Here is an 18601-nt window from a genome sequence, read left to right as displayed (position 1 = left end):
TCATCGAGACGGCTCATTTTGGCACTTCCAAATGTTTACTATTTTCCCAAACACCAAAGCTTCATAAAAATGAATGCAGTTAATTTTAAAAAATGCCTTGAGATGAAAAGCAATTGTTCAAAGCAAAATTGTTAAAACAAAAATATTTCTTTGAGGTCAATTAAAGTGTTCACATTCAATACCTTTGAGGTGTTTTCATTTTGATTTCGGCCGTTTTCTTTTCTTTTCTTTTCTTTTCTTTTCTTTTCTTTTCTTTTCTTTTCTTTTCTTTTCTTTTCTTTCACTTTCAGTTGAAAGGAAGATGGCGTTGAAACAAGACGGAATTTCAACGTGAAAAATCAAAACTTTTTTTGTTTTGAAAATATAAAAAATGGGATATTTATACAGTACCTGCCCCTAACTTTTTTTTCAGCTGGGGCATTGTACATTGTAAGCACCCAAGCAGCAATTTACATGGAGGTCTTTGTAGCCCCCAGCTCCACCTGCGTAGAGGGGATGGGTCACAGAATGGGAGTCTTTCTTGACTTCAGAATGTGAAAATCGCTACAGGACATAGGTCTTTTGACTTTGTCACAGGTTCCCTGGTTAGGGGAGGTCAAACGGCGGCTTTCTCTGTTGTCCTTGTGGCTCACTATGATGTTCAAAATGCAAAGCCAACTTCAGTTTATTTTAGGAGTCACATTTACCTGTAGATAAAATCCATATTTTTAAATATACATATTTTCTGTTATGCTCCCCTGCTGCATATTTATAAAATTGGGGCTGTCTGGGGTGGGAGTAAATAGGGTTCCCCTGAGGGGTCCATGACTCAAACTCAAATGGAGAACAAAGCAAACACATCAAGGATCTCTGTGCGGAATATGGGTAGGCGAGGGGGAGGAATGATTCTGATCAAAATTTGACGTTTCCTCCAAAGCTGAAAAAGTCTCAGCACTTCTGATCACAGGGCAAGACACAATGGGCTTAAATTGCAGCAAGGGAGGTTTAGGTTGGACACTAGGGAAAACTTCCTAACTGTCAGGGTGGTTAAACACTGGAATAAATTGCCCAGGGAGGTTGTGGAATCTCCATCTCTGGAGATATTTAAGAGCAGGTTAGATAAACATCTCTCAGGGATGGTGTAGATCAGTGTTTCTCAACCTTTTGTTTTATAAAGTACCCCCTTTTCCAAAAAAAAAAAATATGTATAAGTACCCTCCAGTACCTACAGTTTTCAGACACACACATTTTTTTTAACCAGTGCAACACATTTGTTTAAACAACTTAATCATAGCTGGGTGAGCGATGCAATTTTTGGCTGTAAAAAAATCAAAAATAATCAAGCGCTGTAAAACTTACAATAAAAAATCTGTTTTCTCCAAATTTCAGTTGTGTTGACATACCCCCCTCCCACGACTTTTCTCAATTATCCCTTAGGGTACTCTTTGAGAAACACTGATCCTAGATGGTGCTTGGTCCTGCCATGAGGGCACGGGACTGGACTTGAAGACCTCTCGAGGTCCCTTCCAGTTCTAGTGTGCTATGATTCTGCGATAAAAAGTCATTGTATGAAATTTAAGTTTGCCCTGACTTCACCAGTGCTTTTTATGCAGCCGATTGTAAAACCAGGCAGATATCTAGATGAGCTGACGTCCCTTCGTCCCCTGGAAGATCTTTGTATATCCCAAAGATGTGTGTATCCCAGCCTGAGAACCTGTGGGCGTCAGCAACGGAAGATTTTTCTCTTCAGATCCACTTTTCAGTGGTCTCTCTCCTGAGCCTCCCAAAGTGTGGCCCGCCGACAAAATTACATAAAGAAACTCCAGATGTAAACTTCAAAACAACACGCTGCCAGCCAAGAAACACAGTAAAGTTCACGGTAAACACGGTAAGACCAGGCCATGTCTGGGACCAGGAGATTGCAGCTGATTTTCTCTGTTACGCAGAAGGAGTGGTGGCTTCTGAGAATCCAGCCGAAACTCTCCAATGAGACGCTGCTTGCTTCATCCTTGTGATTGCTTATAAGGTCCAGTGTTCACAGGTTGGAGAGAGAAAATTTGCACGCACACACACACATCCCCCCGGTGCTTAGAAGAATCATCTCTCCTCCGGGTGGATTGTTGTAGAACTGGTCGGACCGTTCATTTGGCCATCGGGCAAAAGAGGCAGACACAGAGAGGGGGTGTGAGAAACACCAAGAGGGGTTTGCTTTCTGAAGACCACAGTGATCTGCACGGAGCACGGAGAAACCCCAACCGCAGATCCCACAGCTGCTGAGCAGCACGAGGTAGGACATTGCGAGAAAAAGAAACACCGGTAGCAAATCAAGTACCTCTCTAATCCAGAACTCTCTCAGCCGGAAACATCCATCATCCGGTGTGATTTTAGTTAACCAGTTATCCACTTTTCATGGGTGTAACCAAGTTTCCCACGGTCCCATAAAGTTCGTTTACAGCCACCCATCCTGGCTTTCGGTGTTCTGTGCTGGGATTTAGCTCTAATTTACCCCTCACTGTCCTCTAACAAGAAGTGGAGGGGTTGTTGATGCTGCTAGACAATTTTGACCTCCTGTGGTTTGGCAAATTCTCTGGTTTGGCACCCGTCAGGTGTCGAAAGTGCCAGACTAAAAGATTCAACCTGTACCGGTAACTACATAGGGGCTTCGCCAAACATTTAAAACAATCTCTGAATGTGTACAGTGTTGCTTCTCTTATCAAAGCTAGAATGATGGGATTGCTAGGATCCAGGGATGAAAGTAACTTCCATTTCTTAAAGGTCCTGTCGTATCACAACCCCTCTTGGGGCGGGTCAGAGAAGGAGCCTGGGGGGCGCAATAGGATGGTACCTGTAAGAAATTTAAGTGTGGAATGGAGTGCTGAAAACACATGGAAGAGGTGAGGGGGGGGGGGCTTAAGGCAGGGATTGGGGATGTGGAGGGGGTACAGGAGTCAGGGCAAGGGGTTGTGCGGGCTCAGGGCAGGAATTGGGAATGTGGGGATGCAGGAGTTAGGGCAGGGGGTTGGGTTGGGGGTACTCAGGACAGGGGCGTGGAAGGTGCAGGAGTCAGAGTTGTGCGGTTTGGGGGCTCAGGATCGGGATTGGGGATGGGGGATACAGGAGTCAGGGTAGGGGGTTGGGATGGGGGGCTCAGGGGAGGGGTGTGGAAGGTGAGGGGATACAGGAGTCAGGGTAGGGGGTTGGGATGGGGGGCTCAGGACAGGGGTGTGGAAGGTGAGGGGATGCAGGAGTCAGGGTAGGGGGTTGGGATGGGGGGCTCAGGACAGGGGTGTGGAAGGTGAGAGGATGCAGGAGTCAGGGTAGGGGGTTGGGATGGGGGGCTCAGGGCAGGGGTGTGGAAGGTGAGGGGATACAGGAGTCAGGGTAGGGAGTTGGGATGGGGGCTTAGGGCAGGGATGTGGAAGGTGAGGGGATACAGGAGTCAGGGTAGGGAGTTGGGATGGGGGGCTCAGGGCAGGGGGGTGGAAGGTGAGAGGATACAGGAGTCAGGGTAGGGGGTTGGGATGGGGGGCTCAGGGCAGGGGGGTGGAAGGTGAGAGGATACAGGAGTCAGGGTAGGGAGTTGGGATGGGGGGCTCAGGGCAGGGGGGTGGAAGGTGAGGGGATACAGGAGTCAGGGTAGGGAGTTGGGATGGGAGGACTCAAAGCAAAGGTGCAAGAGTCAAAGCTAAATTGGGGGAGGGGCCTCATGGCTGGAGTTTGGGGGTACAGAAGTCAGAATGGGGTTGTTGGATGTGGGGGGCTCAGGGCAGGAGATTGGGGTGTGGTGGGAGCTCAGGGCAGCTGGTTAGCTTCACCTTTGCTGGGATTAGCCTTTCACCGATTTAAAAAAATTCCCCCAGCCCCTGCTGTCTCCCCAGCAATCCAGAATTTAGAAACACTCTGCATGATGCAGCAAGTTTCTTGTTCATTTCCCTTTGAACTGGCCTATCTCCTCACAGCCATCTGCCTTGGTTGCTTTTCATATCCTATTATTTCCCATATACCCTTCGGTCTGTTCTTGATCAACGGGACTTTTCACTTCCATGCTACCTGCTCTAACTTCTTCTCCATGCCTTTAGCGGGGAAGGAAAGAATCCAACCGCTCCGCTGTTTTTGAACCCTCATTTATGTAGAACTACAGGTTGAGCCACTCTAGTCTGGCACCCTGACCGGTGCTGAACCAGAGAATTTGCCAAACCACGGGAGGTCAGTGTTGTCTAGCAGCATCAACAACCCTTCTGCTGTTTCCTGGGCTCTTCGAAGACATTTGGGATAAATTAGAACTAAATAAGAGCTCAAAATTCTGACAGCCAGGAGTGGTGGCTGTAAACGGACTTTATGGGCCGGGGGCGGGGGGGGGGGGACTTGGCCACACCCATGATAAGTGATAGAAATGTATCCGTGTTAGTCTGGGGTAGCTGAAGCAAAATGCAGGACAATGTAGCACTTTAAAGACTAACAAGATGGTTTATTAGTAATGGGTAAGATAGTTCGAGTGTTTGTTGAGTCCTTTTTGGAGAGTGTCGAATTTTAACATGAATGACAGTTCAGAGGATTCCCTTTCAAGTGCAGATGTAAAAGGTCTTTGTAGCAGAATGCAGGTGGTTAACCAGAAAGGACACTCTCTCAATGACTTAACCACCTGCATTCTGCTACAAAGACCTTTTACATCTGCACTTGAAAGGGAATCCTCTGAACTGTCATTCATGTTAAAATTCGACACTTTCCAAAAAGGAATGAACAAACACTCAAACTATCTTACCCATTACCAAGATAGCTTCCCCAATTATCACCTCTAATACCATTAATTCACAAACATCCCACTCTCCCCACCTCTAATATCATCAATTCACAGACACTGACCTTCCTTCCTCCCCCCCCCCCCCTGCATCCTCCTCCTGTTCTGAAATGTGATTTGTCCTTTTCATATGTGTTCATTTTTTAAAATTGTATCCTTTGGTATATATGGTTGTGACTATTGTCTTCCACTATTTGATCTGAGGAAGTGGGTCTGGCCCACGAAAGCTCATCATCTAATAAACCATCTTGTTAGTCTTTAAAGTGCTACATTGTCCTGCATTTTGCTCCATGATAAGTGGACATTGGACTAACTAAAATCATGCTGGATCACAGAGGTGGCTGGGCCAGAGAGTGCCGGACTAGAGAGGTCCAACCAATAGTTGAATCATTCAATGTCTATAAATGTAACCTCTATTTTTGCAGTCTGGATTTATGCAATAAGCGCTGTGTTTTCTATGAATCAGTTTATTTAATTTCCATAGATTCATAGATACCAAGAAACTACTGTGATCATGTCTACATCGATGGAACTTCCCTGAAACAATTTCTGTTTGAGCTAACTAAGGGTGCGTCTACACAGCGGCGTTCCTTCGGGATCACGTCCGTTTTTCCGAAATAACGATGAGAGCATCTACACAGCGAGGCCGTTATTTCTAAATACTTTCTAAACAGCAGTGGCTTATTTTGGCGTTTGCAAACCTCCTTCCACGAGGAATAACGCCTCTTCCAAAATAGCTCTTTCAGAACCGCAGTCGGGTAGACGCCCCACGGCTGCTATTTTGAAATAGCGCCTCCTGTTGGCCATTCAAAGTAATTACAAAGTAGTGCTTTCTGGGGTTCTAAATTGGGGTAGCACGTCCACCTTAGGGGAGGCTGCCTCCGATACATTTCCAGGCTTCCCTGTCATGTGGTTGTGCTATCATATCATATATATATAGTAGCCCAATGTCTGTGATGCTGAAACGCTGACTGTTAAATTAAATTAAAAAAATTAATGGAGATTGCCTATCTCCTAGAACTGGAAGGGACCTTGAAAGGTCATTGAGTCCAGTCCCCTGCCTTCACAGCAGGACCAAGTACCTTCCCTGACAAATTTTTGCCCCAACATCCCTAAATGACCTCTGCAAGGATTGAACTCACAACACTGGGTTTAGCAGGCCAATGCTCAAACCACTGAGCTATCCCTCCCCCTTGCTCCCTCTGGGTAGCTCTGTTGCCTCCTGCTGTGGCACTCGGCTGACTTCTGTGCTGCTCCGCCAGGCCACCGCGTGGGAGCAAGCGCCATTTGGGGTCCGCGCTCCCCATGCAGCACAGGGGAATAGTTTCATGTGCACTGAGGCATGTGCAGATGTGCACCACCAATAGAAACCAAAAAAACCTGCCTGGATCCATGTAGCGCACCAGATCTCAGTGCCGTGCCCCGGGGCCAGCTTCCTGTGGGAGGGCCTGGCGGCTCCTGTGCATTTATCTCTGTGAGACACATTTTGAGGGGGGCCTCGGCCCAGCTTGTCAATTCCTGCACCAGGCCCAAATTTGCAACCTCAGGTCTAAGTGTGCGGTCGGGCCTTTCGCTTGCTAGGAGTAGGCAATGCGCATTATCTGCTGCTGGCAGAGCTGTCCCGTCCATAGGACGAATTGAGGTGGCTGCCCCAAACCTTGCACTTTTGGGGGGCCCGGGGTGGTTGTCCCAACCGTCCTATGCACGGAAGGGACCCAGGGGATTATGGGAGTGTGGCACAGCTGGGGTCACCCGCCTGCACTCACTACATGGGCAGCGGGAGCCAGAGCGGCCCAGACATCTGCTCCGTCCTGCCACCCTCCTAGCCCACTGTGTCCTGCTTCTCCGCAGTGGCGGGAAGCAAAAACTCCGACCCCAAGGCACTCCTCTTCCTGCCACCAAGGAGAACTGGCAGGGAGCGGGCCAGGAGAGGTGGCACCGGGGGACAGAGCAGGCTGCCAGGCCGCACCTGCCACCCATGTGGTGAGTATGTGTGTGGGGGGGGACCCCTGCTACGGTCATGCCAGGCCCTCTAATCCCCTGAGATGTGATGCTCGGGAGAGGGGGAAGGGTGGAGACACCCAGGAGCGATTCAGGTGCTGCCCAGCTGATTAGCAGAGCGCCTGCAGCTGATAACAGCCAGCAGCATGTTTTTCTATGGGTGGTGCACCTCTGCACATTCCTTGGCACACAGAACAAAATTTATTCCACACATAGATGGAAAAACTTAGAGGGAGCCAGGGCGGGGCTTGGAGAAGGGGTGAAGCGAGGCAGGGGTGTGGGAGGTTTTCCCTAGGGGTTGCCCCAGACCCTGCCCCCCCCCCCCAAGACGATCCTGACCGTTGGTACCTTGTGATTGGATGCAAAACCTCACAGGGCTTTCTTTCCATTCCTGGGGTGATTTGATGCCCTCTGGTTCATAAAAAGGGGAGTTTCTATTTTAGGGGGGGAGAAAAGTTTCCCCCAAACTCTCATCGCTGGAGTTCAGAGAATTGGCAGCGAGAGGCGGAAGCCGTGGACGGGGATTGAGTGAGCCACCGGTGTGAAACTGAAGGGGTGACCCCCAAATTAGTTTCTTCGGGAGCAAGAGGAGTCCCTAGTACATGGCATGTGGAGCTAAGCTCCTTTTTCTCCTTCTCTCTCTCACTTTTAGGATGCCAGAGGCGTATTGAATCAGTACGTGGCTTCTTTGCACCTCCCCCCACTGCACACACACTTCACAAGGCAGGGCAGTGGCTGAAGGACACATCTCCAGTGTTACACATCTGGGGGCGATACACATCTGTATGGCAGTGGGTTGGTCAGTTGAGGTTTCTATCACAATCTCAGCTTTTTTTTTTTTTTTTTTTTTTTAAGCTCGCTTGTGGTTGCATAAAAAAGCATCAAAATACGCCCTTGAAGGGCTGAAAAATTAGAAGACAGGGAATAAGCAGAGGTCAGAAGAGACCAAGGGAGGAAATTTTGCCCAGTCCTTGTGTGGGAATGGAGATGAAAATCAAAGAATCATAGAACTCTAGAACTGGAAGGAACCTCGAGAGGTCATCAAGTCCAGCCCCCTGCCCTCATCACAGGACCAAGCACTGTCAATATTATCCCTGATAGATGTCTATCCAATCTACTCTTAAATATCTCCAGTGATGGAGATTCCACAACCTCCCTTGGCAATTTATTCCAGTGTTTCACCTCCTGGCAAGTAGGAAGTTTTTCCTCATGTCCAACCTAAACCTCCCTTCCTACAATTTAAGCCCATTGCTTTTTGTCCTATCCACAGAGGCCAAGGAGAACAATTTTTCTCCCTCCTCTTTATCACACCCTTTTAGGTACTTGAAAACTGCTAGCATGTCCCCTCTCTGTTCTCTCCTTTCCAAACTAAACAAGCCCAATTCTTTCAGTCTTCCTTCATAGCTCATGTTTTCAAGCCTTTAATCATTGTTGTTCTCTGGACCTGATCCAAATCTTTCTTGAAATGTGGTGTCCAAAACTGGACATACTACTCCAATTGAGGCCTAATCGGCGCAGAGTAGAGCAAAAGAATGACTTCTCGTGTCTTGCTCACAATATTCCTCTTCATGCAGCCCAGAATCACTTTTGCTTTTTTTGCAACAGTGTCACACTGTTGACTCATATTTAGCTTGTGGTCCTCTATGACTCCTAAATCCCTTTCTGCAGGACTCCTTCCTAGACAGTCAGGGTACGTCTACACTACATGCCTCTGTCAGCAGAGGCATGTAGATTTGTTTATTCAGCAAAGGTAAATGAAGCCGCGATTTAAATGATCGCGGCTTCATTTAAATTTACATGGCTGCCGCGCTGAGCCGACAAACAGCTGATCAGCTGTTTGTCGGCTCGCACGCTAGTCTGGACGTTCCCCCTGTCGACATCAAAGCCCTTTGTCGGCAGCCCCGGTAAACCTCATTCCACGAGGAATAACGGGGCTGCCGACAAAGGGCTTTGATGTCGACAGGGGGAACGTCCAGACTAGCGGCGAGCCGACAAACAGCTGATCAGCTGTTTGTCGGCTCAGCGCGGCAGCCATGTAAATGTAAATGAAGCCGCGATCATTTAAATCGCGACTTCATTTACCTTTGCCTACAACCCTAATCTACATGCCTCTGCCGACAGAGGCATGTAGTCTAGACACAGCCTCACTTCCCCATCTGTATGTGTGAAACTGATTGTTCCTTCCTACGTGGAGCACTTTGCATTTGTCCTTATTAAACTTCATCAGGTGCGTCTAGACTGGCAAGATTTTGCGCAAAAGCAGGTGCTTTTGCGCAAAAACTTGCCAGCTGTCTACATTGGCCGCTTGAATTTGCGCAAGAACACTGACGTTCTAATGTAAGAATTCAGTGCTTCTTGCGGAAATAGTTAGACGCTCCCGCTCAGGGATAAGCCATCTTGTGCAAGAATACTTGTGCAAGAGGGCCAGTGTAGACAGGCACCTTAATTTTTTGTGCAAGAAAACTCGATGGCTAACATGGCCTTCGGAGCTTTCTTGCACAAAAGCGCGTCTATAGTGGGCACAGATGTTTTTGCGCAAAAGCATCCGTGCCAATCTAGACGCTCTTTTGCGGAAATACTTTTAACGGGAAAACTTTTCCATTAAAAGTATTTCCGCAAAATCATGCCAGTCTAGACGCAGCCATCCTGTTTACCTTAAACCATTTCTCCAGTTTGTTAAGATCATTTTGAATTATGACCCTCTCTTCCAAAGCACTTTTGACCCCTCCCAACTTGGTATCATCTGCAAACTTAATAAGCATCCTCTCTATGCCATCATCTAAATCATTGATGAAGATATTGAACAAGACCGATCCCAAAACAGACCCCTGAAGAACCCCACTTGTTAGGCCCTTCCAGCATGACCGTGAATGGTTAATAACCACTCTCTGAGTACGGTTATCCAGCCAGTTACACACCCACCTTATAGTAGCCCCATGTAGATTGAAAGATTCCCTAGTATTTATATTACCATGCACCAGTGTTCCCTGTAAGGTGAGCATGTGGGCAGCTACCCAGAGGAGATTCTGGGGTCACCCAGCTGATTAGCAGAGGGCCCATGTGTTTCTAGCAGTGGTGCACATCTACATATGCCTCAGTGCGTGGAACAAAACTTATTCCACACATGGATGGGAAAAAAATAGAGGGAACATTGCCATAGGCCTATGAGCCCAGCTGAGATCAGGCCCCATTGACAGAGGCAACCCCTACTCTGCCTCCATTCCACCCTTGTTGTGCTCCAGCTCTTCCCCCAACCTAGGTGGCCTTGGGAACTAGTGGGTCCGGGGGCCTAGTGCCGCTCACAACACACACTCACTGGCAGCAACCAGGGAAGCGGAGCAAAGCAGCCCCCACCAGCTCACTTTGCTCCCCCGGCCGCAGACCTCTGCTTCCCCTTGCCAGTGAGAATGGGGGGGCTGGACCCCATCCCCCTGCCACTCTCCCCCCCACACTGGCTACTGGCCGGCCCCTTCCACTCACAACGTTGGGGCACGTGACCCCTCCTGTTCCCCCCTCTCTCCCCCATGCACACACCTGCCCTTTGCAACCCTCACAGCGAAGGACAATTTCTGCCCAGGACAGTGGACAGTCCGGACCAGCCAGCCGGAAGACGGGAGGGGACGTGACGTCCTTTCAGCCACACAACCGGGCCCGTGGCAGAACAGGGAGCTGGCGCCCCGAGTCCAGTGCTCTTCCCACTGCCCTACACTGCCCCTTGTGGGTCTTTCCCCATCACTCCCCCAAGCAGCCGCAGACCCATGCCACACCTAGGCACGTACGGGCCCCTTGACCTTTATCTACCCCCTGAGCCGAGCAGTCGGAGGAAGGGGAATAAACGCGTGGCTGGTGTTTTTCCTCCCGTAGCGGTGAGACGAGGAAGGTGCGGCCGCAATGGCTTTTTCTCCCGAACCCAGGCGGACGACGCCAGAGCTTCCCCTCCGTCCCCAAACTCTGCAGCAATTCAAAGGTAAGACTGTCACGGAGGAGTGGGGGGAAGTCACCCAGTCCTGCACCCCCATCCGCAGCCTGACGGGACTCTCAGGCAGCAAGTACAACAGAAGCTGTATTGGTTCACAGGGACACAGTGTAGCACTGTTTTTGCCAGGGGGAGTGAAACACTGGAATAAATTGCCTAAGAGGTGGTAGGGAATCCTTCATCTTAAAATGGCACGTTTTACAGAGCCGGGAGGGATGGAAGAATAGGTGCCGGAGCTGGGGTTCTGCCGCACCCCCTGTCTTGGAGTGGTTCCCATCACTGATGGTGTTTATGGTTTGGTTCAGTAGCTCTCAGCACTCCCACTGTACAAATTGTTCCAGGACCCTTGGATAGAAGAAGGGAAAGACAGGAGAGTGAGTACACCGAGGGGCAGAGTTAAGGTTATTCGAGTGTTCCTCGCTTCAGATGTCCTGTCTTTTCAATGTTTCTTGCTTTTAAAACACACATGTAAAATGTCCTTGTGTCTTGTCCATATGCTCACCTCTGAACGTTCTAGTTTTTCAACATTGGACATCGGTCGCTCCAGCAACCCTGGTAGGCTTTTAACATCCACGGATTTGGTGTCACAATCAGCCTTTACTTTTCACCTAGGAAAACGACATTGTGGTCAGAGGGACACGGAGTATATCCAGTTGCAGAGGATTATTTTCTGCCGGCATCTGACCTCTTGAATATTCTATCCACCCTTTCCCCAGTTCTGGTCTCAGACTCTCATGCTCTGATATTCTCTCTGTCGTGCAGTAAACGTGACTCTGGATCCGGACACGGCTGGTCCTGAACTCATCCTCTCCGAAGACCTGAAAGACGCCAGATGGGGAAAACCAAGTCAGGAGATGCCTGACCGTCCTGAGAGATTTGACACTGATCCCTGCATCCTGGGCTGTGGAGGATTCACCTCGGGAAGACACTACTGGGAGGTGGAAGTGGATGGATTGTTCTGGACTGTGGGTGTGGCCAGAGAATCGGTGAGGAGGAAGGGACCCATTATCTTTCGACCCCTCACGGGGGTCTTGGGATTGCAGAAATATTATCACCTCTGCGTGGCGCTCACCAGCCCTTCCTACACCTACGTGCCCCTCAAAGACAACCACAATGAGATTGGCGTCTATCTCGACTATGAGCAGGGGCGTGTGTCGTTTTATGACCTCAGCAGTGAGGATCTGCTCTTCGCTTTCCCGCCAGTCTCTTTCAACGGGGAGAGAGTTTTCCCTTACTTTTGTGCTTTTTTGTCCCACCTAAAACTCTCCCCCAGAGGGTAAGGCGTGGTTGTGATCCCAAGAAACTGGAATCTCTGGCCTTTGGTGTTATAGTCTCTATGGGTATGTCTACACTACCACCCTAGTTCGAACTAGGGTGGTAGAGTAGACATACCCATAGATCCTAGAGGTTCTTGCTGAATGTCTTCTAGCTTTCATTGCCCTGGCTCTATGACCGTGGAGGGTTACAACGTTCTTGCTAAGCCTCTTCTATCTTACATTTCTCTACACTCGTTGCACAAGGCATAAGGGATCGGTCAGAAAAGGCTTTCCTTGTCGACCGATCCCTGTCTTGACTGCCGGCAAATTGCCACGTCAGCAAAAACCAGTGGCCATTTTTATTCTAATGAAGCACGGGATATTTAAATCCCCACTTCGTTAGCAATTTTGGTATGTCTAATTTACATCCCTCTGGTGATAGAGGGATGTAGTCTAGACATAACCTCTATGACCTTGGAGGGTTACAATGTTCTTGCTAAGCCTCTTCTATCTTTGATTTCCCTACACTCTATGACCTTGGCAGATTACAGTGGTCTTAATAAGCCTGTTTTTAATAATCCTGAATATCTTCTAGCTTCCATTGCCCAAGCTCTGTGACCCTAGAGGATTACAATGTTCCTGCTCAGCCTCTTCTATCTTCCATTTCCCTACACTCTATGACCTTGGAGGATTACAGTGTTCCTGCTCAGCCTCTTCTATCTTCCATTTCCCTACACTCTATGACCTTGGAGGATTACAGTGTTCCTGCTCAGCCTCTTCTATCTTCCATTTCCCTACACTCTATGACCTTGGAGGATTACAGTGTTCCTGCTCAGCCTCTTCTATCTTCCATTTCCCTACACTCTATGACCTTGGAGGATTACAGTGTTCCTGCTCAGCCTCTTCTATCTTCCATTTCCCTACACTCTATGACCCTAGAGGATTACAATGTTCCTGCTCAGCCTCTTCTATCTTCCATTTCCCTACACTCTATGACCTTGGAGGATTACAGTGTTCCTGCTCAGCCTCTTCTATCTTCCATTTCCCTACACTCTATGACCTTGGAGGATTACAGTGTTCCTGCTCAGCCTCTTCTATCTTCCATTTCCCTACACTCTATGACCTTGGAGGATTACAATGTTCCTGCTCAGCCTCTTCTATCTTCCATTTCCCTACACTCTATGACCTTGGAGGATTACAGTGTTCCTGCTCAGCCTCTTCTATCTTCCATTTCCCTACACTCTATGACCTTGGAGGATTACAATGTTCCTGCTCAGCCTCTTCTATCTTCCATTTCCCTACACTCTATGACGTTGGAGGATTACAGTGTTCCTGCTCAGCCTCTTCTATCTTCCATTTCCCTACACTCTATGACCTTGGAGGATTACAGTGTTCCTGCTCAGCCTCTTCCATCTTCCATTTCCCTACACTCTATGACCTTGGAGGATTACAGTGTTCCTGCTCAGCCTCTTCTATCTTCCATTTCCCTAGGCTCTATCACCCTGGAAAACAACGTCTATCCTGTAGAGCTGCTCCTAGCTACCTTATTAGTTTCTAGGGCTCGTGAGGACCTTCATGTTGTCTCACAGAAAATCCTGGACTCGCAGTCATGGCCTGTATGGTTCCAGAAGGAGTACGATGTTCTTGCAGAGTCCCATCTAGCTTCCTGTCTTCCAGGCTGTCTGATCCTTTCAGAGTCCTTCAGACCCCCTGCTCACGCTCTGCCTGGATTGTTTTGAAGTACAGAACATGACACGTTTTAATGGCAGAAATTAAGGAAAGAAAACCCTGAGCTAAAACTATTTATTTTAGCCATGTTACACCAGCAGTGATCCCGACTGAACACACGTTACCAGTGTGGCAGATATTGCAAACACATGTGGCCTCTTCAAGGAACCGTTGTTTCCACCTGATAAATGTTATCTGTATGCTGCACCCGGAGCCTGAAAGTATGAAAACTGCAGCGGCTACTAACTTGAGATGGGTCAGACAAAACGGGCCCAGAGTACGTTCACAGACCTTTGTATCAGTGTGTGTGTTGTGTGGTCCCCAGCTCCCTGCGTGGATTTCCTGGGGGATCTGGGAAGATCAATCCCTATGTGTGGTTACGCAGATTCCCAGCCTTTGGAACCTTGCCTCGTGGAACAGCTGATTTTACCTGCTTGGGAACAAATCTGGGGGGTAGATAAGGTGAGTTTAAACAGACTCACTTATTTTGATCCAACAAACTGACATGAACTTTTAAACCATAGGTCACTCCAAGAACTTGCCGGGGTCTCTGTGGCTGTGTCCAGACTCAGGGTTTTTTTCGAAAAAACTTCACCTGCGTCTAGACTGCAGCCGCGTTCTTTTGAAATTAAATCGAAAGAACGCGGCTTTTCTTTCGACGGTGGTAAACCTAATTCCACGAGGAAGAACGCCTTCTTTCGAAAGTGCTCTTTCGAAAGAAGGCGTTCTTGACAGCAAACAGGCTTTTTCGAAAGAGAGCATCCAGACTCACTGGGTGCTTTCTTTCGAAAACGCGGCTTGCTTTTTCGAAATTCCGCGTGCAGTCTAGACGCGCTCTTTCGAAAGAGGCTTGCAGTCTAGACATAGCCTGTGAGACAGACGGGGGGGGGGGGGCGGACGACCTCTAAGCAGCAAAACTATGCATTTCGACTTGTGACTGTGTCATTGCGTTGTTTCTATAAATGTGCCGTGCAAACCACCTAAATGTTAGAGGCCCTTCTGGTTTTTCCCTGCAGGATCATAACTGAAAAGACAACGACCACAGATAACATGCTCGTGCACTAATAATATTCAGCAATTACACGGTTCCCTGCGCTGCAGGTTCCGCAGTATAAAACTTAGCCTTCTGCTAGGGAGGTGAAAGTGTCACCGAGTACACGGTTGACCGATAAGCCGGAGCTCGCTGGTGAACGGTCACGGTGACCCAAGGGGTCCTGATATGCCCGTCCCAGCTCCCAGGGAGCTGCCTGCCCTGCCCCACGCTGCTACCTCAGGTGGGAGCCAATACGTGTGGGGAACCGGCTTAAGAACCTGCTCCCCCGTGCGTACTGGCTCTGGGGAGCAGCCTGCCTCCGTGAGTAGAACCATGTAACCACTGAAAATGTCAGCGGTGACACGATTATTTAATTAAACACATTTTACCGTCCCTACTTTATGCTGCCTCCCCAGGAGCAGGGCTGGAAGCCCCGGAGGCTTCACTGCCCGGCCACTGTGAAGCCGCCTGCCCAGGAGGTTGAGTGTCACCGACAAGTTGACACCCTGATCGCTCTAGCTGGGACCCTCAGGCAGGGTCCTAATGGGAGCTGCGATTATTGTTCTGAGGGGTAGAGCACAGATTGCCCCTTCTCTCTCCAACCCATGTGGCACAGGGAGGTACCTGGAGGGAGCAGCCTGATGCTCTGAGCTTTGGGCTGTGGCAGGCAGGGAGCCTGCTGGAGGATCCCGCTGGGCTGCTGGCCGGGAGCCGCCTAGGTAAATACCTTCCTGCCAGAGTCGGCATGTGGCACCCACCTCCCTCCCACACCCCAACTCCCCGCCCCAGGTCATAGACTCATAGAATCAGAGAGCTGGAAGAGACCTCAAGAGGTCATCAAGTCCAGCCCCTTGCCCAACGCAGGACCAATCCCAACTCGATCATCCCAGCCAGGGCTTGGTCAAGCCGGGACTTAAACACCTCTAGGGATGGAGATTCCAGCCCCTCCCTAGGGGACCGATTCCCAGGGCTGCACTCCCCCACCCCCTCCCCGCCAGGGAAATAGTTTTTCCTGATATCCAACCTAGTCCTCCCCCACTACAACTTGAGACTATTGCTCTTGTTCTGCCATCCGTCCTACTGAGAACAGCCTCTCCCCATCCTCTTTGGAACCTCCCTTCAGGAAGTTGAAGGCTGCTATCAATTCCCCCCTCGCTCTTCTCTTCTGCAGACTGCATAAGCCTAAATAAGTCACCGCCCCTCCTGCCCCAAATCATCACCTAACTCTCTGCACCTCCCTCTGGAACTCTGCCCCAGGTCACAACTCCCTCCCAGACTCTGCCCCCCTCCTGCACCTCTCCCCCAGGCCAGAATCCTCTCCTGCACCCATACCACCTCCCAGACTCTGCCCCCCTCCTGCACCTCTCCCCCAGGCCAGAATCCTCTCCTGCACCCATAGCCCCTCCCAGATCCTGCACCCCCTTCTCCACCTCTCCCCCAGGCCAGAATCCTCTCCTGCACCCATAGCCCCTCCCAGACTCTGCCTCCCTTCTGCACCTCTCCCCCAGGCCAGAATCCTCTCCTGCACCCATAGCCCCTCCCAGACTCTGCCTCCCTTCTGCACCTCTCCCCCAGGCCGGAATCCTCTCCTGCACCCATAGCCCCTCCCAGATCCTGCACCCCCTTCTCCACCTCTCCCCCAGGCCAGAATCCTCTCCTGCACCCATAGCCCCTCCCAGACTCTGCCTCCCTTCTGCACCTCTCCCCCAGGCCAGAATCCTCTCCTGCACCCATAACCCCTCCCAGATCCTGCACCCCCATCTCCACCTCTCCCCCAGGCCAGAATCCTCTCCTGCACCCATAACCCCCCCCCCCCAGATCCTGCACCCCCTCCTGCACCTCTCCCCCAGGCCAGAATCCTCTCCTGCACCCATAGCCCCTCCCAGATCCTGCACCCCCATCTCCACCTCTCCCCCAGGCCAGAATCCTCTCCTGCACCCATAGCCCCCCCCAGATCCTGCACCCCCTCCTGCACCTCTCCCCCAGGCCAGAATCCTCTCCTGCACCCATAGCCCCTCCCAGATCCTGCACCCCCATCTCCACCTCTCCCCCAGGCCAGAATCCTCTCCTGCACCCATAGCCCCTCCCAGACTCTGCCCCCCTTCTGCACCTCTCCCCCAGGCCAGAATCCTCTCCTGCACCCATAGCCCCTCCCAGACCCTGCACCCCCTTCTGCACCTCTCCCCCAGGCCAGAATCCTCTCCTGCACCAATAGCCCCCCCCAGACCGTGCCCCCCAATCCCCTGCCCCAGATCACAACCCCGTCCTGCCCCCAAACTCCCTTTCAGACCCACACCCTCTCCTGTATCCCTGCCCCTTATCCCAAGCTCCGTTCTGCACCCAACCTCTGTCCCAGACCCCACACAGAAAAGTGCCACCCTTGACCACTTACCAAAATCTTGGAGTGCCCCCCCATCACAAATTATTGCCCATCCCCGATATAGACACCACCTGTGCTGATGGGAGACCCCTGCCCAATAGCGTATTTAACGCCTCCAGGAGAGTAAGGCTACATCTAGACCGCAAGTCTCTTTCGAAAGAGGCTCTTTCGAAAAAGCGTCTAGACTACAACCAGTACTTTCGAAAAAGCAAGCTGATTTTTCGAAAGAGAGCGCTCAGGCAGTCTGGATGCTCTCTTTTGGAAAAGCACAGTTTGCATTACATACGCCTTTTTTCGAAAGAGCACTTTTGAAAAAAGGCGTTATTCCTCGTGAAACACGGTTTTTCACGGTCGAAAAAACTGCCGCGGTCTTTCCATTTACTTTCAAAAGAACGTGGCAGCAGTCTAGACGCAGGGGAAGCTTTTTCAAAAAAAGGCCTCTTTTTTCGAAAAAACCCTGTAGTCTAGACATACCCTAAGGCTGTGTCTACACTGGCCACCTATTCCAGAAAATCAGCCGCTTTTCCGGAATAACTTGCCAGCCGTCTACACTGGACCCTTGAATTTCCAGAAAAGCACTGACGATCTACTGTAAGAAATCAGCCGCTTTTCCGGAAATACTATGCTGCTCCCATTCGGGCAAAAGTCCTTTTTCCGGAAACTGTTCCGGAAAAGGGCCAGTGTAGACAGCACAGTAGTGTTTTCCGCAAAAAAGCCCCGATCGCGAAAATGACGATTGGGGCTTTTTTGCGGAAAAGCGCGTCTACATTGGCACGGATGCTTTTCCAGAAAAAGTGCTTTTCCGGAAAAGCATCCTGCCAATATAGACGCACTTTTTCCGGAAATACTTATAATGGAAAACTGTTCCGGTTTAAGCATTTCCGGAAAATCATGCCAGTGTAGACGTAGCCTTCCAGTTAATTCCTCCCCTGTCCCACAGGTGTTTTCTTTTTCCTTCCGTTTTCTAAATCCATAGAGAAGCAAGAAGCTTCACTGTACAAGCCTTCCCGGACTCCGGGGCGAGGGAGGCAACAGATTTGCTGGGTCCCTAGCCCAGGGGCTTTCAAAGGATGGGTTTCTACCCAGGACTGGGCGGTGGAACGTGAGCAGGGCCAGATTAAGCAGGGCGCTAGCCGGGCAGCTGCCCAGGGTGCCAACCTATGGGGGGCGCCTGATAGCAGCTGTAAGGGGTGCCATGAGCCCAGCTGCGCAGCGCCCCCTAGAGCTGCCATCAGGCGCCGTGTGCCCGGGGTAGGGGGCTATGTAGCACCCCCTAGAACTGCCATCAGGTGCCACGCGCCCCATTGCAGCTGTAAGGTGCACAGTGCACCGGGGGGCAGGGCCACGCATGCACCGTGCACCCAAGGGCAGAGCCGCACAGGCATCACGCACCCGCTGCCCAGGGCGCAGGAATGGCTCAAGCTGGCCCTGAACGTGGGGTCCTGGGCCT

At 50.5% G+C, this 18601-nt stretch overlaps 1 protein-coding gene across 12 annotated transcripts; it reads left to right on the top strand.

Annotated features, from left to right (window-relative positions):
• The first annotated feature begins 1644 nt into the window (after positions 1-1644).
• On the top strand, positions 1645-12950 carry LOC102462393 (E3 ubiquitin-protein ligase TRIM11-like). 12 transcript variants are annotated; one of them, XR_012898532.1, is made up of 5 exons: positions 1645-2266; positions 6629-6760; positions 7431-7577; positions 10643-10745; positions 11517-11751. XR_012898532.1 is itself a non-coding variant. In XM_075914119.1 (5 exons), exons 4-5 carry the CDS (start codon positions 10670-10672, stop codon positions 12032-12034), a joined length of 594 nt encoding a protein of 197 aa, XP_075770234.1. In that variant the 5' UTR covers positions 1878-2266; positions 6629-6760; positions 7431-7453; positions 10643-10669; the 3' UTR covers positions 12035-12950. The 12 variants fall into 12 exon arrangements, 9 of the variants coding, with proteins under 9 accessions (XP_075770234.1, XP_014435481.2, XP_075770232.1 ...); XR_012898533.1 differs by lacking the exon at positions 6629-6760 and adding an exon at positions 5262-5345 and having other exon boundaries at positions 1646-2266; XR_012898534.1 differs by lacking the exon at positions 6629-6760 and adding an exon at positions 7634-7712 and having other exon boundaries at positions 1674-2266; positions 7431-7453.
• The last annotated feature ends 5651 nt before the right edge of the window (positions 12951-18601 follow it).

Source organism: Pelodiscus sinensis, chromosome 32 (assembly GCF_049634645.1).
Source record: "Pelodiscus sinensis isolate JC-2024 chromosome 32, ASM4963464v1, whole genome shotgun sequence".
Taxonomy (NCBI): Eukaryota; Metazoa; Chordata; order Testudines; family Trionychidae; genus Pelodiscus; species Pelodiscus sinensis.
The sequence above is the reverse complement of the archived record's forward strand: the minus strand, read 5'-3'. Positions and strand labels throughout refer to the sequence as shown.

Bases quoted from the DNA above. Each gene is read 5' to 3' on its own strand.
- LOC102462393 (XM_014579995.3), top strand. From the start codon at position 10,670: ATGGCTTTTTCTCCCGAACCCAGGCGGACGACGCCAGAGCTTCCCCTC. The intron at 10,746-11,516 runs GTAAGACTGTCA...TCTGTCGTGCAG, and splicing joins AACTCTGCAGCAATTCAAAG to TAAACGTGACTCTGGATCCG.